This window comes from Raphanus sativus, chromosome 6, assembly GCF_000801105.2.
Source record: "Raphanus sativus cultivar WK10039 chromosome 6, ASM80110v3, whole genome shotgun sequence".
Lineage (NCBI taxonomy): Eukaryota > Viridiplantae > Streptophyta > Magnoliopsida > Brassicales > Brassicaceae > Raphanus > Raphanus sativus.
Genome location: NC_079516.1, coordinates 43,700,488 through 43,724,751, shown reverse-complemented (window position 1 = coordinate 43,724,751; position 24,264 = coordinate 43,700,488). Strand labels below are relative to the sequence as shown.

Here is a 24,264-nt window from a genome sequence, read left to right as displayed (position 1 = left end):
TAAATCAACATTAAATGAAAGTATCCATGTCATATTTTTCCGGAAGCCTTGTCATCAATTTTAGAAGTCATGTCATATTTGTTTTGTGAAATTGATTGTAGAGAAGACATGTGGCAAAATCACTTCGCAAATATAGTCTAGGGGTATAATTATAAAAAAAATAGCCTAAACAATATTTATAAATTTGTTGATATATAAGAAACTAATAATCTTACGATTAGATATTTAATTTTTTTTTTAAAATGTAGAATTTTCTGAAAGTTTTAGTAATACAAATTGTATAATTATACAAAATAACAATATTTCAAAATTGGAAATGTTATATACGAATATATTTATTTTATAAATGATGTATGAGCTATTACCATATTTTAAAAAAGTTTACCAAAAAGAAATATCAATATTAAATGTAATATATGAATTATTACCATATTCTAATAAGTTTGCCAAAAATATAAATCAACATTAAATGAAAGTATCCATGTCATATTTTTCCGGAAGCCATGTCATCAATTTTAGAAGCCATGTCATATTTGTTTTGTGAAATTGATTGTAGAGAAGACATGTGGCAAAATCACTTCGCAAATATAGTCTAGGGGATACGTGTTTTTTTCACTTATATATCATCAGTGAAATAAATGGCCCATTAATCGTTAATTACTGTAGTATTAAATGAAGTCAATTTCTCGTCATTTGTAGTGTAACATACTCCACAAAATATCGACTCGTTTAGCCAAAGCCGATACGAGCTGAGCTGTTTAGTAAATACAGTCTCTGTCGGTGGATAGGGCCAGGCCGGCTCGAATCCGATAACACACTCTCACCAGCCCACACACAGCTCTCTCTCTCTCTCTCTCTCTCTCTCTCTCTCTCCGTTTTATACTTTTATTTTTAAGTCAAATTTTCACAAGAAAGAGAATGCTCTTTCTCTCTCTAAGCTTCTTCGACTTCTTCGCTTCTCTTGTACGAAACATAGAATGCACTAACTGATTGCTTTCTCCTCCTTCGTCTCGCCATTTTCTCTCTGAGGTTAGTTCGATTCCTCCATCTATGGATCTATCTCCATGCTGCTTTAGTACATCGTATCTCTTCTGTGTAGACTTGTAGACCAGCATCGTTGATTTAAGTGAGGGATCCGAGTTTTTTGAATTAGAATTCCATCACGATCTGAGTCCTACATTCGAATCGGATATACTTTCCTGATTTAGATTAGTTCAAATCTGGAAAGTAAGACGATTTGGATCGAGATTTTACAGTGAGATAAAAGAGTAAATCTATTAGTTACTGTTTTATATTGCGTTTTAGCTTCTCCTCCTCCTACTTTGTGTGTTCTGATCTGATCTCTTCTTGCAGGGGAGTTGATGTTAGTAGATCTGGATACGAGCAAGGTCTACTTCTTTTGATTTGAGAATCTTCAAGTGTAATAGAAAATAATGGCAAGCGCACTTGGATGGAGATTTGCTTCTTCGAATAATGGAAATGGCCTTCCCCCAAATGACAACACGGTAATTCCTTTATCCAAACATCTTTGTCTTAAAGTTTCCTTCTTTACTGTCGATTCCTAAACCAATGGAAAATAAATAATACAATTGCAAGTTTTTCTATATCTGATTATATGATTTAGATGTTAATCAGGAATCTTCATAAGTTGCCTTGTCATGATTACAGGAGAGAAATGGGGATATGAAGATTCCTGATTCAGAGCCCCCAACTCCACATTCAACCACAAAGATGAGTTTAAGGTAACGCTAAATCTCTATTTCTCACTCCATAGAGGCCAGACAGTGATAAAAAGTTTAGGCCTTATTGCACCCCAATCTAATAAATACCATTTTAAGTAGAAAACTAAACCTATTTCCTTATCACCCGCAGAGAGCGTACAACCAGCATGGAAGATCCAGATGGGACGTTAGCAAGTGTTGCCCAATGCATTGAGCAGTTGCGCCAAGGTTCATCATCTGCGCAAGAAAGAGAATACTGCCTCAAGCAGTTACTTGACCTCATAGAAATGCGTGAAAATGCATTCAGTGCTGTCGGATCACACTCTCAAGCTGTGCCGGTGCTTGTCTCTCTTCTCCGATCAGGATCGCTTGGAGTGAAGATACAAGCTGCAACCGTCTTGGGTTCTCTCTGCAAGGAGAACGAACTTAGAGTTAAGGTGTTACTTGGGGGATGCATTCCTCCGTTGCTTGGTCTTCTCAAGTCCAGTTCAGTTGAAGGACAGATGGCTGCAGCAAAGACAATCTATGCTGTTTCTGAAGGTGGTGTGAAAGACCATGTTGGATCCAAAATATTTTCCACTGAGGGAGTTGTACCGGTTCTGTGGGACCAATTGCGAAGTGGGAATAAGAAAGGAGAGGTTGTTGGTTTGTTAACCGGTGCACTTAAGAACCTCTCTAGCACCACAGAAGGATTTTGGACAGAGACAATTCGAGCTGGGGGCATGGATGTACTTGTGAAGCTGCTCTCAAGCGGGCAGTCGAGTACAGTCTCTAATGTTTGCTTCCTCCTTGCGTGCATGATGATGGAGGATGCCTCTGTTTGCTCCAGTGTATTGACCGCAGACATTACAAAACAGCTTCTCAAGTTGTTAGGATCAGGCAATGAAGCCTCAGTGAGGGCAGAGGCTGCTGCTGCTCTCAAGTCGCTTTCTGCTCAATCTAAAGAAGCGAAGCGAGAAATCGCTAATTCTAATGGCATCCCTGTTTTAATAAATGCAACAATAGCTCCGTCAAAAGAATTCATGCAGGGCGAATATGCGCAAGCATTACAAGAAAATGCCATGTGTGCCCTTGCCAATATTTCCGGTGGTTTGTCATATGTCATATCGAGCCTTGGTCAGAGTCTTGAATCTTGCTCCTCGCCTGCTCAGACTGCCGACACTCTTGGGGCTTTGGCTTCAGCTTTGATGATATATGATGGCAAAGCAGAAACGACCAGGGCATCAGATCCGTTGGTCATAGAGCAGACTCTGCTGAAACAGTTCAAGCCTCGTCTACCATTCCTTGTCCAAGAACGCACCATTGAAGCACTTGCAAGTTTGTATGGGAATTCAATACTCTCTGTTAAACTTACCAACTCGGATGCAAAACGTTTGCTTGTTGGACTAGTAACAATGGCAGCTAATGAGGTCCAAGATGAGCTTGTAAAGGCGCTTCTGATGATGTGTAACCATGAAGGTAGCCTGTGGCAAGCACTACAGGGACGTGAAGGGATACAGTTGTTGATATCACTTCTGGGTCTTTCATCCGAACAGCAGCAAGAATGCGCTGTTGCACTTCTATGCCTTCTGTCTAACGAAAATGATGAAAGCAAGTGGGCCATCACTGCCGCTGGAGGTATACCTCCACTTGTTCAGATTCTAGAGACAGGGTCTGCCAAAGCCAGGGAAGACTCTGCAACCATCCTTAGGAACTTGTGCAACCACAGTGAAGATATACGCGCTTGTGTTGAAAGTGCTGATGCAGTCCCTGCTCTTCTATGGCTACTAAAGAACGGCAGTGCCAATGGTAAGGAAATTGCTGCCAAGACGTTGAATCATTTGATTCATAAATCAGATACGGCAACAATCAGTCAGCTTACTGCTTTGCTGACCAGCGAGCTACCTGAGTCTAAAATGTATGTTTTGGATGCATTAAAAAGCATGCTTTCTGTGGTCCCATTCAGTGACATGTTACGTGAAGGCAGTGCTTCAAATGATGCTATTGAGACAATGATCAAGTTGATGAGCTCTGCTAAAGAAGAAACTCAAGCAAATTCTGCCTCAGCTCTTGCAGCTATCTTCCAGAGCAGAAAGGATTTGCGTGAGAGTGGTTTAGCCCTCAAAACTCTTTTGTCGGCCATAAAACTTTTACATGTGGATTCTGAGAAGATCCTTGTTGAGTCTTCCCGCTGTATGGCTGCAATTTTACTCTCAATTAAGGAGAATCGAGATGTGGCCATTGCCGGCAGAGAAGCATTGCCTACTCTGATTTCTCTCGCGAACTCATCCGTTCTAGAAGTCGCTGAGCAAGGAATGTGCGCGTTGGCTAATCTTATATTGGACAGTGAAGTGTCAGAGAAGGTCGTTGTCGAAGAAATTATTTTGTCAGCTACTAGAATCTTACGTGAAGGAACAGTGTCTGGGAAGACCCTTGCTGCTGCAGCAATTGCTCGCCTGCTTAGTCGCCACCAAATTAATTCTGCGTTGACAGATTCTGTGAACCGAGCTGGAACAGTGCTTGCTTTAGTGTCTCTTCTAGAATCTGCCGACGGAAGATCTGATGCAATTTCCGAGGCCCTAGATGCGCTAGCTATATTCTCAAGGTCAAGAGTTATTGGAAATGTGAAGCCAGCATGGGTTGTTTTGGCTGAATCCCCTAACAGTATGGCCCCAATAGTCTCATCTATAGTGAGTGTCTCCAATCCCTCTTTACAGGATAAAGCTATTGAAGTGTTGTCAAGACTTTGCCGAGATCAGCCTATAGTTTTGGGAAACATGGTCAACAACGCCAGAGATTGCGTGTCATCCATTGCTAAAAGAGTGATAAATTCCAGGGACCCTAAAATAAAAATTGGTGGAGCTGCTATTGTTATATGTGCTGCCAAAGTTGACGACCAGAGGATGATAGAGAATCTGAACGACTCACAATTGTGTGCTAAGTTCGTTCAAGCACTTGTGCGGATTCTAGATTCACCTCAGATTTCTGTGCAAGATCAGGAGAAGGATGAGAGAGATAATATCTACATATGCATTCATCCTAAAGAAAAGGAGGAAGATGAAGAAGAAGAGGCAACAGAAAGAAGGGAGGGTTCCACGGGGGTAACACTTATTTCTGGTGACAACTTAGCCATCTGGTTGCTCTCGGTTCTTTCTTGTCATGATGAAAAAAGCAGAGCAGTTATATTGGAGTCAGAAGGCATCGAGTTGATTACTGATAGAATAGGCAACCGTTTTCTCCAGGTATTCAACTCTCTTATAGATTGCATTCTTCGAGATCACAGTTTATTAGAAGCATATTATAAAAAGCCATATTATGAATCTGTGCTAGCTTTTTACATTGAACACTAGGTTGTTGTCTATCTTGTTTTAACTGCTAATACTTCACTACATTGCAGGCTGATAATGGAGAAGACACCAACATTTGGGTCTGTGCTTTACTGCTAGCCATACTTTTCCAGGACAGAGAAATCACTCGCGCAAATGCAACAATGAAAGCTGTTCCAGTGCTCTCAAATCTTGTGAGGTCAGAGGAATATGCAGACAGGTATTTTGCAGCACAAGCGCTCTCTAGTCTTGTCTGTAATGGTAGTCGGGGAACTCTTCTCTCTGTTGCGAACTCCGGTGCTGCGGCTGGGTTCATATCATTGCTTGGTTGTTCTGATGATGACATAAAAGAACTTCTGGAGTTGTCACAGGAGTTTATGCTAGTGCGTTACCCAGACCAAGTTGCCCTTGAGAGGCTTTTTCGAGTTGAAGATATCAGAGTTGGGGCTACTTCACGAAAGGCGATTCCCTTACTGGTTGAACTTCTTAAACCAATTCCAGATCGCCCCGGTGCTCCTCTACTTGCACTTAATCTTCTAACTCTGCTTGCTGGAGACTGTCCACAAAACATGATTGTCATGGTAGAGTCAGGTGCTCTTGAGGGGCTCTCCAAATATCTTTCTCTTGGACCTCAGGATGAGCAAGAGGAAGCTGCAACAGTTCTTTTAGGCATTTTATTTAGCAGTGCTGAAATTCGAAGGCACGAGTCAGCATTTGGCGCTGTCTCTCAACTGGTAGCAGTTCTGCGACTAGGTGGAAGAGGAGCAAGATACAGTGCCGCCAAGGCATTGGGTAGCCTCTTTACTGCAGACCATATAAGAAACGCAGAGTCTTCTAGACAAGCTGTTCAGCCATTGGTAGAAATTCTCAGTACTGGTTCAGAGAGGGAGCAACATGCTGCTATTGCTGCACTTGTTAGGCTGTTGAGTGATAACCCATCTCGGGCACTGGCAGTCGCGGATGTGGAGATGAATGCGGTGGATGTTCTCTGCAGGATCCTTTCTTCAAACTGTTCGATGGAACTGAAGGGGGATGCAGCAGAATTGTGCTATGTTCTGTTTGCAAATACAAGGATTAGGTCTACGGTTGCTGCAGCCCGCTGTGTTGAGCCTCTCGTCTCTCTCCTTGTGAGTGAATTCAGCCCGGCACAACATTCAGTTGTGCGGGCGCTGGACAAGCTTGTCGATGATGAACAACTGGCTGAACTAGTTGCTGCTCATGGTGCTGTGGTTCCTCTTGTTGGCCTCCTATATGGTAGAAATTATGTACTCCATGAGGCTATATCAAGGGCTCTAGTAAAGCTAGGTAAGGACAGACCTTCATGTAAACTGGAAATGGTGAAAGCTGGAGTTATCGATTGCGTACTTGATATTCTCCATGAAGCTCCGGATTTTCTTTGCGCAGCATTATCAGAACTACTTCGCATCCTTACAAATAACGCTACTATTGCCAAGGGCCAATCTGCTGCGAAAGTGGTTGAGCCTCTTTTCAATTTGCTGACGAGGCTGGAGTTTGGACCTGACGGGCAGCACAGTGCGCTGCAAGTTCTAGTTAATATCTTAGAACATCCGCAATGCCGAGCTGATTATACACTTAATCCGCACCAAGTGATTGAGCCTCTAATCCCACTGCTGGATTCTACATCCCCAGCAGTACAGCAATTGGCAGCTGAGCTTCTGTCTCATTTGCTCTTGGAGGAGCATCTGCAGAAGGATCCATTAACACAACATGCGATTGGTCCCTTAATCCATGTCCTTGGATCTGGTATACACCTACTGCAGCAGAGAGCTGTGAAAGCTCTGGTTAGCATTGCTCTAACATGGCCAAATGAAATAGCTAAAGAAGGTGGTGTGAGTGAGCTGTCCAAGGTGATACTGCAAGCCGATCCATCGCTTTCCAATGTTTTGTGGGAGTCAGCAGCATCAATATTGGTAATCATCTTGCAGTTTAGCTCTGAGTTTTACCTGGAAGTTCCTGTTGCTGTTCTCGTAAGACTGCTACGCTCTGCATCTGAAAACACCGTGGTTGGTGCACTCAACACTCTTCTAGTGTTGGAAAGTGACGATGGAACAAGTGCTGAATCTATGGCTGAAAGCGGAGCCATAGAAGCTCTTCTTGATCTTCTAAGGTCTCATCAGTGTGAGGACACAGCAGCGAGACTACTCGAGGTACTTCTAAACAACGTGAAGATCAGAAATTCAAAAGCCACCAAGACTGCGATATTACCCTTGTCCCAGTACCTCTTGGATCCACAGACTCAAGCTCAGCAGGCGCGATTATTGGCAACTCTGGCTCTAGGTGATCTTTTCCAGAACGAGGCACTAGCTAGAAGCACTGACGCAGCTTCTGCTTGCCGTGCTTTAGTCAATGTCCTTGAAGAACAACCCACGGAAGAAATGAAAGTAGTGGCTATATGTGCTCTGCAGAACCTTGTTATGTATAGCCGTTCCAACAAAAGAGCGGTTGCCGAGGCAGGTGGTGTGCAGGTCGTCTTAGATCTGATCAGCTCCAGTGACCCGGATACATCTGTTCAGGCTGCAATGTTCGTAAAACTACTCTTCTCTAATAACACCGTGCAAGAGTACGCATCTAGCGAGACCGTCAGAGCAATAACTGGTGAGAAAAATATCCGTTCTTTTTTCATCAATTCGATCTGCTCAGTCCTGTTATTCATCTTATCTCTGTTTTTTGCTTTGCAGCTGCTATTGAGAAGGACTTATGGGCCACTGGAACCGTGAGTGACGAGTATCTAAAAGCTTTAAACTCTTTGTTTAACAACTTCCCTCGCCTAAGAGCCACCGAGCCTGCAACTCTAAGTATACCGCATCTAGTTACATCCCTTAAGACAGGGTCTGAGGCAACTCAAGAAGCTGCCTTGGATGCGTTGTTTCTTCTGAGACAAGCTTGGTCAGCCTGTCCTGCTGAAGTTTCCAGGGCCCAGTCGGTTGCTGCTGCAGACGCCATCCCTCTACTTCAGTACCTAATTCAATCAGGTCCACCCCGGTTCCAGGAGAAAGCTGAATTCCTCTTGCAATGCTTGCCGGGAACTCTAGTGGTGACAATCAAACGAGGTAATAACATGAAGCAATCCGTTGGTAATCCTAGCGTGTTCTGCAAGATAACACTTGGTAACACGCCTCCTAGACAAACCAAGGTAAGAAACGACTCATCATTTTTTTTTTCACAGCTTACTGTGGCTAGTAAAAACTTACTAACTCTATCGTTCTGTTTTTATTCAGGTGATATCGACCGGTCCAAATCCAGAGTGGGACGAGAGTTTCTCATGGTCATTTGAGAGCCCTCCCAAAGGTCAAAAACTGCACATTTCATGCAAGAACAAGAGCAAAATGGGAAAGGTATATATCCATCAAACTTCACTCGTATTCAACTAATTCAGTTTTGTGGTCTATCTGAACTAAGTGGCTCTTCTACAGAGTTCATTCGGGAAAGTAACGATCCAAATCGACCGGGTGGTAATGCTGGGAGCAGTTGCAGGTGAATACAGTTTGTTACCAGAAAGCAAAAGTGGCCCCAGAAACCTTGAAATCGAATTTCAGTGGTCTAACAAGTAAAAGCACCACTTCATTTATATTTATTATTATTTTTGTTGATGCGAGAGTTGTTCAATCAAAACTTGTTTTTGGCAAATTTTTCTATTATCGTTTTGATCATTGTAATGCTACATGTATATAGTTTTGTATTGTAATGTAATGGTTTGGTGATTTACTACTTTTTCTTTAATCTTTACAATTGTTTATTAGTGATTCAATTCATTTGTAACAGCTTGTTTGTCCTCATTTGTGCTTTGTGTAGCTTAGCTTCATTTATTCATCTTCTGGTGTGTGCCACTTTGTTTTAGACTTTTAGTTGTTAATTTTTGTTTTCCTTTACAAAATACTTTAGCAAATTCAGAAATTCCGTTAAAAGGATATTTTCTATTCAGTTTGCCCGTTCAAGTAATTTGATTTAGTATTGTACTTGATTTAGTATTTTATACTTGCAAGTTACTTGATGTTTTACTTGCCAAAATCAAGTATGTCTAAAATATCTAATTACTTGCAAGCACTTAAAATTAAAATATCATAATTTTGTAAATAACAAATATTTATTAATGAGTAACAACTACTTATTAATGAGTAACAAGTAGTGGGGCAAACATCGGGATAAGTATTAGAAAATATACAAAGACTTGATATTTTTCTTTCATTTTCTATAAGAATTACTGAAGTTGAACCATTGTTTGTTTATTCACCATGCAAAAACATTCAAGTCATATTTGTAATAATTTTTTGACTGAATTTTCAATTATAATAAGATCTTTCATAGCTGCCAGATCAATCGAAAGCCACTTAAACAAGGCACAAATTTAGGGGGTAAAAAAGCGGACTATGGGATTGTGGCCACAATACCAAACCACTCGGTCGTCCTACATATCATTTCTCGTACCCTATCCAACACGATCATGAACATCATAACATCCAAACCAAATCTAATAAGTTAAATAACCCAATTAGAGATGGATTTTTCTTTTCTAAAAAAGAAAACTTTAAAAACTACTTTGTTGAAATTTTATCATATTATGATCAAAACTAGAAAGGAATCAAACATGTAATTTATATTAGAAATGAGTTTTCCTTTGATCAAAACCTTGACTGCTTACGACACTAATGTGTGAAAAATGCAGCACCGTTTTCAACATCATCAGTCTTAATTGTTCCACCTGATGACATAAGAACTCTGTATATCCTCTTTGAACAAACTTCACCTAACCTTATATCTCCTCCTACTAAACCTTCTACTTTCAGGTCTTTAAGTAGAAATTCCTTCTCATGAATCTGTGTTTCCAATTATACTTCCTTCAGAAAACCGGTAAAATGATAAAATCTGAAATAAATAAGAAAATAGGCAAGTTTCACTCACTGGTATTTTAGGATCCATATAAACCTTAAGAAGAGACTTCATAGATGGATATTTCTTCCACACTGCTACTGCGTATCTTGGCTGCACCTTTGGTATTGCCACTAATGCTTTTAACCTATAACAAATCTTATTAAAAATGATTCGTAGAAACTTAAAACGTTTAATTGACTTCACTTACCATGGACTCTTTTTAATCAAATGTTTGTCAACTGAATCCTTGGAGACTAATGCACCATTAGCGTTTACTGATAACATAGTTAGTTTCTTCCTGTGCATCAAACAAATGATTTACTTCAAAACCATGTAGACAAAATACAGAATTGGCCACATATAAGATGGTTCTGTAGGTTTAACATAAACTTTTGATGTGAGATCTTTATATTATTAACTAGTTTAACTGCATGGAGATACATCCGGAGATGTTTTGCTCTGTGGAATTCTCCAACTCAAATCAGTGATTTCCGGGAAGAAATTGAAACTACTTTCTACCATACTTTGTACCCAAAATCGTGTAGATTTTAATACCTGAATTGACAAGAAGCCAGACTGGTAGTTAAACCAACCACATGTGCAGCGACCTCAGCCTCGTCTACACAGTCTCTAGAATGTACTTTAACATAATGAGTAGTTAATTTTGCAAGTACCTGTAAACACACATCACATACCATGGAAGTGTGTTTCAGGAAGCAATAAAGAAGATATCCTCTCAAGACATGCTCATCAGGTACTATATTACCTCATCGATGGGAGGCCGTCTCCAACTTCCAGGGTTCTTGTACTCTTCCTTTTCCCTAGAAGATTAGTTCTATTCAGCTTCTTCATAATGATAAACGTAAAACCAGTTTACCTTCTAAACACACCTTTTCTTTACATAAGGCATTAACTTATTGGTGAGACAGCACACCGTATAGGATGGATATCGGTCTTGAACTCTTCTGATGTTTTCAAGAAATTTTTCATCAGCAACAAGGTTACAAAATTCTTCTGCCTCATACACTAGTAAGACATAACAAATCGTTGCCTCTTCTGGGAAAGCCTGCAGTAGAGAAAAGAAGAAAAAGATGCAAATTAACATTAATATAAAACATTAAGACAAATGATTCATATAGTTTAGTAGTATTGATCTTCTAAGCACCTTCAACCCATAGATAAAGGGATCTCTTGCTTTGGTTCTATTTATATTTCATAAAATGTTACTCAATTTAGTGTCAGGTGTTATGAACTATGAAGGACCATTATCTTTCTAATAAAAAGTTATCAATTTCTTAATGATGGGTGTTTAAACGTAAGCATACTTTTGGGGACATAAAAGCAAAACAATTTTGATAAACATTGCACATATGCAAGGAAGACAATTGAGAGATGGAAAATCATAGCTTTAACTACCACCACTAAACGTATGATGAAAAGAAATTAGCAACACAGAAGAGTATGATCCATAAATCATAGAAAGACTTTGAAACACAATAAACAAGGATAGGGACTAAACTAGGGAGATGATTCTACTTGCAAGTTCTGGGCTCTAAGAACTAATTTCAACATGTCAGTTATGAGACTCATGATGAAAGCAAGTTAATAAACATTTAAACAAATTCAAAAAATCAAAGTGACTGAGATTTAATTCGAACCGGAGCAATATCCTCTGGAATAGTCATCGTCCAGATAATGGATCTCTCAATAGGATTAGGAGCTACACGGAATGTAATGCCTTTCTCAGAGAACCTTGAAAGTAGAAGTCCTGTGTTAGCATTAATACCAGAAGCACTCAGTGTCTATACTTGTCACAGACTACCATTCATAATTACAATCAATATAGAACTTCCTTACCTCCAATGGATCCTTCAACTACTTTAGTATCAATCTCAGCAACAATAGACTTCAGGGCTAACTTCCCCTTTTCCCATTTCTGCTTTTCCTTCTCTAACCTCTTACGCTCAGCTTCAATCGCTTTCTGTAACTTCTCTTCCTGGATGATGGAACCCAGTTAACTATTCATCAGGAATTAAATATAGAAGAGCACTTACCTCTTTTCTTAACTTCTTTTCCTCCATTGCAAGGAGTTTTTCTTCTTTTGACAGCTGCTTTTTGGGCAATTCTCCACCCGTAAGAGTTCTAGTTTTGTAACTTCTGATCTGCTTTTTTCGACCCATCTTCTCGATGCTTATATTTTCTTTTTCTTGATCAGAATCAACCTGATTTTTATGAATAAATCAAAATAACAGCAAAAAAAAGCAATCAATTTCAATAAGAGTAACAAATGAAAGAACCAACAATGGCACGACCTCAACAACGAAGACATCAACTAATCACGGTAATTGCCAAAACACACAGTTTTGCTAAAAAAACATACAGAAAATAGAGTCAATGTGAACAATAGGGTACTGGTTCCTTCCAGATAAGTACCTCGATAGTATCATTTGTCAGCGAAGAGGGAACACAGACTTCATGCATCCAATTAGTATTACCAGCTGAAAAGAAAACATCACCCACCATTTCTAAGTTGACAAGACAAATGAATTCATCTAATCCTAAGAGTTTGGTTTTTGGGTAAGCATACCAGTACTCGCCTCAGTAGAATCTGCAACACTTGATCTAGAATCCAACCAACAGCGCGGTTCCTTAGTATCAGGTCGAGGACTGTCTTCAAACTCAGAATCCAAAGATATTATTACCCGTTTGCCTAGTGAAATTCCAAAACGAGGAAACATAGACAAGGATACCTAGTGTTCATCATGCATGCTTCTTTGATTTTGATAGATATACATAACGTACACACATATGAGTTTGGTTTCTTGGGGGGGGGGGGGGGGGGAAACGTACCTATGCTTCTCTCAGGTATTCTAGCATTTTCATAGTTAGCTTCGCTACAACCTGCATCGATATATCCAGGTTCCAATCCTAGATGTGGCTCCCTAGCAAGCACAGGTTCGTACTTCTTCTTCGAAGTTTCAGGTCGAGGACTATCCTCAAACTCCGAATCCAGAGATATCACTCGTTTACCTAATAAGATTCAAGTATAAATTCTACAGTAACAGAAACCATACATATTATTGAGAATATAGGATTGACTAACCGGAAAATTTGTATTCGCGGTTTGAACAATTGCGGATGGAGAAACCATCAGAGAGAGGTGTATCAGGTACGAACAAAAGGGAAGAAGATTCAGGCGGTTGCTTATAGGGAGTTATATCAGAATCTGATATTAAAATCGCGGAGATTGGTTCTTTTCGAGGGCGCTTCGAGAGAGATGGGAGTGGAGTGGCCGGATCCTCCATGCGATGGAGAAGATTTGAATTCCGCAGGAGAGCGCGGGATTTATCGAGGAATATGATGACGAGGGCTCCTAATTCGAAGTCGCTGATAACCATTCGGGAAAATGAAGAAGTGTTTGGCCATAGATATATCATTGTTCGCGATGTGGGATGTGGCTCATGTTGGTAAACAATCATTATGGGCTCTTTTACAAATTCACAGGCTCACAAATATCCAATACAGACAATTTTCCATAGTTCTCGTTTTGCGACAATTTTCCATATGTCACAAACATTGCGATAGAGACGTCTACGGTTAAATTTATAGGGATATATGAATGAAACTAAAATTATGACATGAAGCTAAGGACCTAAGGTCTTGATTTCTTGGATGATAGGTAGGTTTCAGTTATATATTCATTATTTGCTCAGTTTCTTTCTGAATTTACACCAAGAATTCTCATTAGTTCCAAACAGTCTCCTAGAAAAACTACATTGTTATTAGACAGAGCATGTAACTGCGGAATTGCTGATAATATTGACATTTCTTCTGCTACTAATGGTGAGTTAGTATATTCCATTCTAGAGCTTCCACAAAGCTTTAGAGTTCCTTCTTTGCTAAACACAGACCACCTTACACCAATATTTTCATATGGTGACTCCCAAGAAGCATCCACAATGCAATAGTTGTCAATAGTTATTCTTTATTATCTTTGATTTTATCTTTTGTAAAATTTAAATATTATTATTTCGAGTTTGAATATTTATTTTTAAAATTTTATATTTTTCAATAAAACTTTGAAAAATAACATTACTATTTTTGAGTTTGGAAGATTAAATGAATTTTGAATTATTTTTTGTTACTACATTAATACATTATTTTATAAAAAAATATTTGAATATTTGGTAATATTTTACAATTTTTCTCAGCAGATTTTATTATAATTAAAAAATTATAATTAAACTTTGATTTGTCATTAATATTTTAAATGAATTACTAAAATTTCATACTTTTAAAATAACATATTTAAAATATTATATGAACTAAAAGGTTATTATACACTATTATATTTTCTATATAAACATTTTAAACAATATATTGTTGAGAGTTTAAAAATAAATAAATAAATAATATATGGTTGTAGGTATAAAAGTTTACCCTATGTAAATAAATTTATTTTGTATAAAAATATTATATGGTTTACGAATTTTAACCTATTTTAATTATGAGTGAATAATTTATTCAAATGAAACAATTGAAAAAAAATTTGTTAATGTATCTATTTAATATATTTTTCATATTTAATTCATATAGCACTTTTATTTTGATAAAATACAAAATATAATTATATATAGGAAAAATTCCATAAAAATAACCGAACTAAATTTGTTAAGCTTTTTAATACCCAAACTTTTTCACTACCCAGTTTAATACCCCAACTAATTATTTTGCTCATTTTAATACCCAAACTTTTAACAATGTACCCACTTTAATACCCAAACTTTATTTATTCAAATAAAAATACTAATAAGTTTTAAACAAAACTTAATAAAATCTCAAAAATCTAATAAAAAATATTAAAAATTCTAATTTTATTTTAAGATTTAGAAAAGAAGGTAGATAAACCATGGAAAATTTATTTTTTCAAAAAATAAATGAATTTGAATGATAAAAATAAATTTCATTTTTTATTTCAGAAAACAAACTAAATAGAATATTTAAAACTTAGAAATTTTATTACAAAATTTAATATTTTACAGTATTTAGTTATTTTTGTTTCTCAAACACCAAAAAAAATTAGAATTTTCTGAGTTTATTTTGTAAATTTTAGAGATTTTTAAAAATTTTATTTGAAATTTATTAGTATTTTTATTAAAATAAATAAAGTTCGAGTATTAAAATGGGCACATTTTAAAAAGTTTGGATATTAAAATGAGCAAAATAATTAGTTGGAGTATTAAACTGGGTAGTGAAAAAGTTTGGGTATTAAAAAGCTTAATAAAATTTAGTTTGGATATTTTTATGGAATTTTTCCTTATATATATTTAGGATTGAAATTGTGTTTGGTATTAGGTTATTTTTTAAAAATTTTGAGTTTTTTGAATATTCATTCGAGTTTGGGTTCGATCTTTATAGCACTCATAACTCAAAATACCATAAAACAGATCATATTTGCTACATTTTAGGTCTGATTCGATTTTGAATCATAGGTTCTGATTTTTGAATTCGTTTTTTTACCCACTCCTAGATTTATCAGTTTCGTAGGTTTTATATAATGTAGTTAGCCCAACACATGTATTAGACAATTATAAACATCGGGCTGGACCCTACTATATTTTAATAGACACACTTACATATTGGATAACCATAAAATAAGCTTGAATTAGTTAAATAGCAGTGATATTTTTTGATAATTTTAGTCTCACTATTACCCCTATATTTTTCTTGATTAATATATGTTTAAGACATGTTAAATATTGGTTTTTCTTGATTAATATATGTTTAAGACATATGTTGACAAAGAATTTAAGTACCACTTACTTCAATACATGGATTGCATTTTGATATTTATCCAGAACCAAAGAACCAAACTGAACCGAAACATGAAATTGGGGTTTAAAATTTTCAATTATACTAGTGTGTCTTATATCTCTAGAATCAAAATCTGGAACTAAATCGAGAATCAAACGGGTATCTGAATATCTATAATATAATTTATATATTTATAAATATTAACTATATTTAGTTTTAAAATAATATTTACAAGTCAAAAACACAAAAAATGAATTAATAGAATCATTTTTTTTATCTAAAATGCTTATTATCTAAATTATCTAAATTTTTATTTGAAAGCCCAAAAATTGATATTTAAAGTGAAAACCCCTGATCTTTTTTTACTTTTTTAACCCAATTTAACCGAAAACTGAAACTAAACCATAACTGAATGGGATCTGATATTATTTCGGATATAAGCTTGTTCCTACTTTGTTATCCGAACTGAACTAAAACCGAAACAAACTTCCTAAATAACATAACATATCATAAACTTTTAGAACCAAAGACTGAAGAACCAAATTGGAACTGAACCGAGAACTGAATGCCCACGGCTAAATATAGTAATGAATTTTAAGAGGGTTTGCGTTGATTGTTTGGTAATGTTTAGTAATGATATTGAGAGATGTTTGTGAAGGGATAGATGAAAATTAGGGATTCAAGAAATATGAAAATTAGAACTTTTCGTGTTTATCGTTTTATCTAGGGGTGAACATTTTGGTTTAATTATGAGTTCGGTTTGGGTTCGGTTCGGTTTATTTGGGTCTAGAAAAACCTTAACCAAAGTCAACCCAAATTAGTTTGGTTTGTGTTCTGTTTGGTTCAATTTTGCTTTCATTCGGTGTATGTTCGGTTCAATTTTAGTTCGGTTTGATTTGTGTTTGGTTCGGTTTAATTTGGTTTTGTTTGTGTTTGTTCAGTTCAGTCGAGTTGATTTTTTTTAGTTTTGTCTAGTTCTGTTACAAGATATAATTTATAAAAACATAAACATATCATCATTTGACACTAAATCATTATTTTGTCATATTTAAATACAATAAAAATATAGAAGAACTAATCCAATAATTTTATATTATTATCTTTAAACGTAATATAGATATCACAAGCAATTCTTCGGTTTTGATTTTAATGTATGAGATTCAAATCTTTTATTTATTTTAGTTATGTTGATTATATTATTTTAGAAGTAAAATGTATAAAATTTTGTTTAATTGTTTATATTAAATGGTTAAATATTTTAAATCTTAATTTTATTAATATATTTGTCTAACTAAAAATACTTTGGTTTTTCGGTTTAGTTTGGTTAAAAATAAAACTAAATCGAACCAAATCGAACCATTTGTGTTGCTAAAATCTTGAACCAAATGATTTAGACATAGAGGTTGGTTTGGTTTGGGTGAGTTTGAGTTTGGTTGGATCGGGTTGGTTTGGTTTTTTTGCCCATCCTTAGTTTTAGCAAAACTACATTGTTTAGACACTTAAGTTCTGTCAAATAAATTAATGGAAGATTAATTAATGGAAGATTAATTATAGTGTTAAAAAAGGCTTGGTCAAACAATTGTTCAAGATTTTTTCTTATTTGACTATGAGTTCAGGAATTAAGTGCCCTATTTTGAAGTCAAATTTTTTTTTGATCTATTTTTGAAAGTTTAGAATTAAAAGATCATTTTCTCTATTATATATTTGACTAAGTAATGAAGTCTAAGAATCTGGTCAAAAAGATGAATAAGGAAAGAATACTAATTAAGTGGCTGGGTAAGATGAATAATAACTCTAACGTGGTCATATTTATTTATTTACATAAACAGGTCAAATATTCTCAATCTACAAATAAAAGACGCTAAGATGAATAATATATTTGACCAAGTAATGAAGTCTAAGAATCTAGTCAAAAAGATGAATAAGTAAAGAATACTAATTAAGTGGCTGGGTATGATGAATAATAACTCTAACGTGGTCATATTTATTTATTTACATGAACAGGTCAAATGTAAATCTACAAATAAAAGACTGGCTAAACCCATATCTAGACATTCCATTTAAAAAGATTGTATAAAACAAGTATAAATTGGCTCTATCATCATCATCGAAAAACAAGCACTATCAACTAAATTCTTTTGATTTATATAATTTGCTTAATCAAAAGGAATCTAAGATGATGAGAACTGCTTTTTTGATTATGGTTCTTGTTTTCGCAATGACTTTGTCATATCCGAATGCTCAGCCGACAGATCCTCAAGGGTGTCTAACCGCATTTAAGGACACTACGGAAGGATGCCGCCATCAGCTAAAGGAGATTTTGCATTTTCATTTCGGATTCGGTGCGCTCAAGAAAGCATGTTGTGATAATGTTGCTAATGTTACAGATTTCTGTTGGCCAGTCATCTTCCCGAGCATGCCGTACATTCGTTTTTTTGTGAAGTCTATTTGCACAAAGCCCAATTTACATTGAAGTTTTGAGTATTTTATTCTTATGATATTTTAAAAAGTGAAAATAATTAATTAATACATATTTTTGCTTATAATACCATTTATGTATGACTAGACTTCAATCCGTATCATCAATAAAAATTAAATTAAATAATAATGTTACAAATACCATTTTCTAATTTTACTAAATTTGTAGAGAAAATTAAGTTTTTGAGACGTCAAATTTATCTAGAGTGTCTGACTTCTAAAGGTAATTCCCGATACAAATGCTGGAATATACTCGTGATGACTTGGCTTTTTCAGTCAACTTATGATGACTTGCTTGGAGACGCTATCTGGGTCTCGCTGAACACTGTTGAATAAAATAATATATAATCTTAAAGATAGTTTAAAATAATAGATATATCAAAGATAAATTGGAAAACATAGGTTTTTCCTTACAACTTTCTAATTTAATCATGAATAAAAAGCACATGAAAGATCCTCACTATCAAATATGTAAAATTATCCTATGAAATAGCTAAAGAATCTCAATTATTTTAGAAGTTTAAGGGAACATATCAAATTTATTTTGATTATTCTATTAATGTTAGAATTAAGCCTAAGTACATTTATCTGAAACCAAAGAACTGAAGGGTATCAAAATAGGAAAACTAAACCAAAATTAAATCAAATTTATAAATATTCTTACGGATTTCAGATCTCTAAAATCGAAAAGTCAGAAGTGATAAAGTTAATGAGTCTGGTAAAAATAAGATGAATGAAGGGAAATATTCTGACTGCATTTCTTTTTCAAAAAAAAAAATATTCTGACGGCATGTCCATTGGCCAGATTTTTATGAGTGTCTCATGAACCAAAAAAAAAACTAAATCCTTCTATATATTAAATGAAAAGTCATACTTTTGTTTACGGGTCGATCACGGGTAAAGTTTCAGAAAATTTTCGTATATATTAAATAAGAAGTCATTTTAGTGACATTTGTTTACATGTTCGATCACTGGTACTGGTGAGATTTTAGAAAATTGTTATAATTTGATTGGTCGTTGATTTTATAATTGTAATATTACTTACAGAAATAATCTAAAGAATATTACAAATAAAAACTTGTGGTAACTAATTTTCAAATTATGGAAAGACCGATAACGATTGATTTCTTATTTATAGTATTTATACCCTATATAATATAATAAACGAAAATTTTTAAATCGTATAAAATCCTCACATGTTTTATAAACCACTAATAATTTGATTGGTCGATGATTCTCAATTTTTATTTATTTTAATTAGATCTAAAAAGAAAATATAATCGTTGAAATTGTCAAAAAAATAATAACTAATCTTTAAATTTTGAAATTATCGAAAAGAAAGATACGCTAACTAATCATTGAAATTGTCAAAAAGTAATAATGTTGATCAATTTTGATATTTATAAAATACATAAAATAGTAAACTAAAAAAGTTTATATAAACTGTTATAATACTTTTATATTCTTATATAAAGCATTATATTTGTAGATATTAATAAAACCATTAAGGATATTTAGTGAGAAGTCTGGTATAGCTGCTTCTTCAGAGCATAATTTAATTTGTAGATATTAATAATTTCTTGACAAAACAAAATGACAGCCAGATAATTAAACAGACAATTTCAGAGATGGAACGAACACACTCAAAAATTATTGATACTTCAAAGAAAATCAATACTAGTCAATTTCAGTTTTAAAAAGGGGGTTTAAAGAAAAATATCAGGTACTAAAAAATATGTGCATATTTGATTGGAACAAAATTCGGCAGCCTTTATAATAAAGATTTTAAGCATTTGACATACGAAAACTCTGTCTCATAAAAGCTTTATGTATGAGTAGTTACAAAGTCACTGAATAGGCACAGACAATCACTCGATCCATCAAAAATAGAAATCACTTGATCCATGTTATAGTAGACGTTAAAACTTAATTATTTACAATTAACACAAATGTCATAATTGTAACATTATGGTTTCAAAAGAGTTACTTTGCATTCGCATAGTGGAAAAACAAAACAGTCCCCACCAGCGGCGAATCTAGAGTCTTTTTGTATTGGGTGCACCAATGATAAAAAAAAAAAATACAAGCAGAAAGAGACACGAACTTCAAACATTATGGGTGCACCAAAGTAGTTTTTACCATTATACATAGAGATTTATACAAAATTGAAAATCTAATTATTTAAGTGGGTGCACAGGCACCCATAGACTATAGTGCGGCTTCCCCCTGGTCCCCACCATGTTATCTCCTATATAAGACACCTGCAACACAACTCCATCTATAGCTACGATCAAATACACAAAACACTCAGATTCAGCTTACTCGCCATTCCATGGATCCTCGAAAAGCAAATATGATGAGTATTTGTACCAGAGCTCAGATACTTTATAGCTGATGTATAAAATTGTATTATTGTATTTTTATTGCGTGTGTTTTGTGTTAGCATTTGCAAGAGAAATAACGTTTATGATTTTAAGAATATTTGTGCATGGAAAAAATTATATACGTTAAGATTTATTATGTTTGATTTTGATAGTTATGTCTATATTAAGAATTGCGGTTTGAAACATATTATATAGGTTGGATGAGGTTTATTTAGTCTTTGGGTTGTATGTCCTTTATAATTATTAATCCAAAATTGTTTGGATAAATGTGATATAGATTTTGGGATCTTTCAAAAGGACTTTCTCTCCTCTCTTGAGAGAGAGTTTTCTCTCGAACCTCCCTTGTTACCAAATCCATATCTTTCACAAGGGAGATTCAATTTTGTTTGTCTGTTTATAGAAATTCGATCTCTGGATCGACCTTTTGTTTCGCTTTGGCGATTTTCTTTTCACTTTGGTGATTTTGTTGTGTTCAATTGAAAAACAGAGCAGATCTTCATGATATTTACTTATCTCTGTTTTTAGTTGATTTCAATAAAGTATCCGACTAGAAATGGGTTTTAAATGGTTAAAACTTCAATTCTCTTGTTTCATCTTCATATCCCATCTGCTTTACCAAGAACTGAATCTTTCTACTGCTGGTCATCCTTGATCTGTATTCTCTGAGGAAATCAATCTTGGCTTAATTGATGACGAGTGAAGTATTCTTCGGAGATAAAAGATTCAAGCTTTGCAAACCATGGTTTATTTCAGTCTAAGCGGAGTTGAAGCTTGCTTATAACAAGTGTTTCAACGATGGCTGATTATGAATCGATTGGAGCTACTGGAGTATTAATATCCAGCGTGGATGATGAAGATCCTTGGAGGCAGAGGCGGATAAGAGAGGGAAGCAAGCAAATGGAATCAAAACTGTGTCCACTTTCTGAGCTTGGAAGCGGTGAGACTGTTCCGGCAACATTGCTCAACTGGCGAAGAAAGCATGTCCATGTGCAACACGTGTTCCCCACCTAAACTTGATACTCAGACACGTTGATAGACAGATGTCTATATCTGTTTCATCTCTATCTTTTAATTTTAGGGTTTAGAGTGGGCTTAAATTTTGTATTAGACCTTGTTTTGAATTCTATTTGTACTAGTTTGTAGCCCACAGGCTTTATAATACAAAGGTTGACAAAAAAACAAGTGATATAGATTTTGGGCTTTAAAAATGGGTAAGTGAATGTAAAAACATATGGACAATAGCGTTTGGCTAAAAAAGTTTTCAATCAATTCCACTTATATATGATTTATTAAAATATATTCCGTCCTAGGACGGACTGACCCTAGTCACAAATATTAAAATTTTAGAAAACGAATATTCGATTCGATCCGTCAATATATAAATACATGTATTTTTATTATATTTAAAGTTTTAAATGTATAAAACTATATAATTATTATTCTGACATATAATTTGACATATTATATTCATATTATTACTTATACAAAAGTATTACATAAAAGTAAAAAAAAATATTTATGATAATTATAATTTTTTTTAAGTTTTGTATTATTATAGTTGTTAATTAAATTTAAAAATTTACAAAATATGTAGATTCAATATTTCTTTTAATTTTTATCCTTTATATCATGCAAAAAATATTTTACAAAATAAATTTGTATCAAATTATTAAGATTATTTGTATAAATCAAAACAAATGAGATATCCGTAAGTATCCGCAAATATCCGCAAATATCTATTTATTTTCCAGACCGTATTGTTTCGAAACAAAACAGATTAAAGAAATAGATATCCATAACAATTGAAACAAATCACAAATATCTTCAAAAATCCAGATATCTGATCCGTGCCCTGACCAAACAACAAATACAAAAACTCCTCGTGAAGCATAATCACATCCCAAGTAAGTATACATATTAAAACATTTACATTCTATTTTTAAGAGATTCAACCATTGTATATCGTTGTTGATGACTTAAGAGACTAGTCAACATGAGCAATAACTCTAATATGATTATTATACTATTTCTTTTACATGAATAGGTCAAATGTACTTAACTACAAATAAAAGACTACCCATTTGGAAACACCATATCTAGACATTCCATTTTCAAAGATTGTTTTAAAACAAGTATAAAATGGCTCTTATCAACGCATAAGTATTATAAACTGATGCTTTTGATTTCTAATTTGATTAAAAAAAAGGAATCTAAGACGATGAGGCCTGCTTTTGTGCTATTGGTTCTTGTTTTCGCAATGACATGGTCATATTCGAGTACTCAACCGACAGATCCTCAAGCGTGCATTAGGGAGCTTAAGGGCACTTCAAGTGAATGTCGACATGCAATTTTTCTTTTACGATTCCATGAGATTAAAAAACTTTGCTGTGGAACCATTGCTATTGTTTCTGATTTATGTTGGCCAATTATCTTCCCAAACCAACCTTACGTTCGTTTTTTCTTGAAGGGTATTTGCGTTTGGAAGAAGTAGTCCTTACATAAAAGTGTTTTAGTATTTTATTTGTATGATATTCTTAAAAGCTAAGAATAAAAGAATATCTACTTTGATAATTTATTAATAATCACAATCTGGCTCATATTATCATTTAAGTAATACTATATTCTAAATCGTGTTGTGCTTGGATTTTAGTTCAGATATGGAAATGAAAATGAATTTTTACAAATAACATCTTCCAGTTTGATTAAATGTTACGTAATTTTAGTTTTTTATCCATAAGTTATGATTAAAATCTCAGATTTATTTTGAGCATCGGATTTATTCAATGTTTAGACATGTAAGTTTATTCACTAGAAAAACATCTAAGAAGCTTACGAAGACAAAACAGAGGACTGGAAACAAACTCCTCTGTTTCATTGTACAAGAGTAATCTAGAAGATTGGTAAGAGATTCTTGAGTTTCATTTTAGAAAAGACCATACGATGTTTTTGGGGGTTTTATTAGAAAGTAAAACTGGGTTTATACAATTTATTTTCCGCATTTTTTTATCACTTGTCGTTGGCTCTCGCAGAGAATCCAAACCTCAACGACTTTCTTCCGCTAACAAATTTGACAGTGCAAATTTTGGTTCCTACACGCTGTCAACTTCTCAACGTTCTCCGTCTCTCTTTGTATTGCATTTAACACAGATCTTCTCTATTTGCTTCATAAGCATAGATCATATGCAACTGAACATCTGTTTCATTCATACCTTGAAAGAGTTTAGCCTTCACTTCTCTTACAGATCCGAGTTTAATACCATACAGTAAACACTTCTTAGAAACCCATTTAAACTGCATCTCTAGATTCCCAAAGTCCCAAGTGATAGGTCTCAATGTTGCCAACCATTGTATTCATAGCATGCCAAGTCTTACCAATGGAATCAACATAATGTTAGTAGTAAACCGATGACCTTGAAAAGTCTATGAAAATTGCTTTATGATCCCACACACTTCTATCTTTGATCCATCTGCAACAGAGACTTTCGCACACCCTGCAGGCTCCAACTTACATCCCATCATTTTAGCAATGTGCATGTCTATGAAGTTGTGAGTTTAGCCAGAATCAATGAGGATATACATCTTTTTATTCCCATACAATCCTCTACCTCTCATGGTTGTATAATCTGTCACTCCAAATACTGCATTTAAAGAAATGTGAGCAATATCACATTG

At 34.8% G+C, this 24,264-nt stretch overlaps 2 protein-coding genes across 3 annotated transcripts; one reads left to right on the top strand and one right to left on the bottom strand.

The window, feature by feature from the left end:
* Positions 1 to 869: 869 nt before the first annotated feature.
* On the top strand, positions 870 to 8,823 carry LOC108811289 (protein CELLULOSE SYNTHASE INTERACTIVE 1). Its single transcript, XM_018583334.2, has 8 exons — positions 870 to 1,029; positions 1,354 to 1,505; positions 1,669 to 1,742; positions 1,873 to 4,942; positions 5,098 to 7,642; positions 7,726 to 8,180; positions 8,266 to 8,382; positions 8,461 to 8,823. Exons 2-8 carry the CDS (start codon positions 1,434 to 1,436, stop codon positions 8,596 to 8,598), a joined length of 6,471 nt encoding a protein of 2,156 aa, XP_018438836.1. The 5' UTR covers positions 870 to 1,029; positions 1,354 to 1,433; the 3' UTR covers positions 8,599 to 8,823.
* Positions 8,824 to 9,583: 760 nt separating this feature from the next.
* LOC108811288 (crossover junction endonuclease EME1B) lies at positions 9,584 to 13,338 on the bottom strand. Of its 2 annotated transcripts, none has more exons than XM_056988672.1 (13): positions 13,020 to 13,338; positions 12,767 to 12,946; positions 12,517 to 12,626; positions 12,350 to 12,415; positions 11,971 to 12,138; positions 11,774 to 11,912; positions 11,575 to 11,684; positions 10,807 to 10,982; positions 10,683 to 10,737; positions 10,472 to 10,590; positions 10,125 to 10,214; positions 9,947 to 10,061; positions 9,584 to 9,861 (listed from the first exon to the last, which is right to left on the bottom strand). In XM_056988672.1, the coding sequence occupies exons 1-13, from the start codon at positions 13,312 to 13,314 to the stop codon at positions 9,691 to 9,693; spliced, it is 1,794 nt and encodes a 597-aa protein (XP_056844652.1). In that variant the 5' UTR covers positions 13,315 to 13,338; the 3' UTR covers positions 9,584 to 9,690. The 2 variants fall into 2 exon arrangements, with proteins under 2 accessions (XP_056844652.1, XP_018438835.2); XM_018583333.2 differs by having other exon boundaries at positions 12,350 to 12,414; positions 12,504 to 12,626; positions 13,020 to 13,337.
* Between the last annotated feature and the right edge of the window lie 10,926 nt (positions 13,339 to 24,264).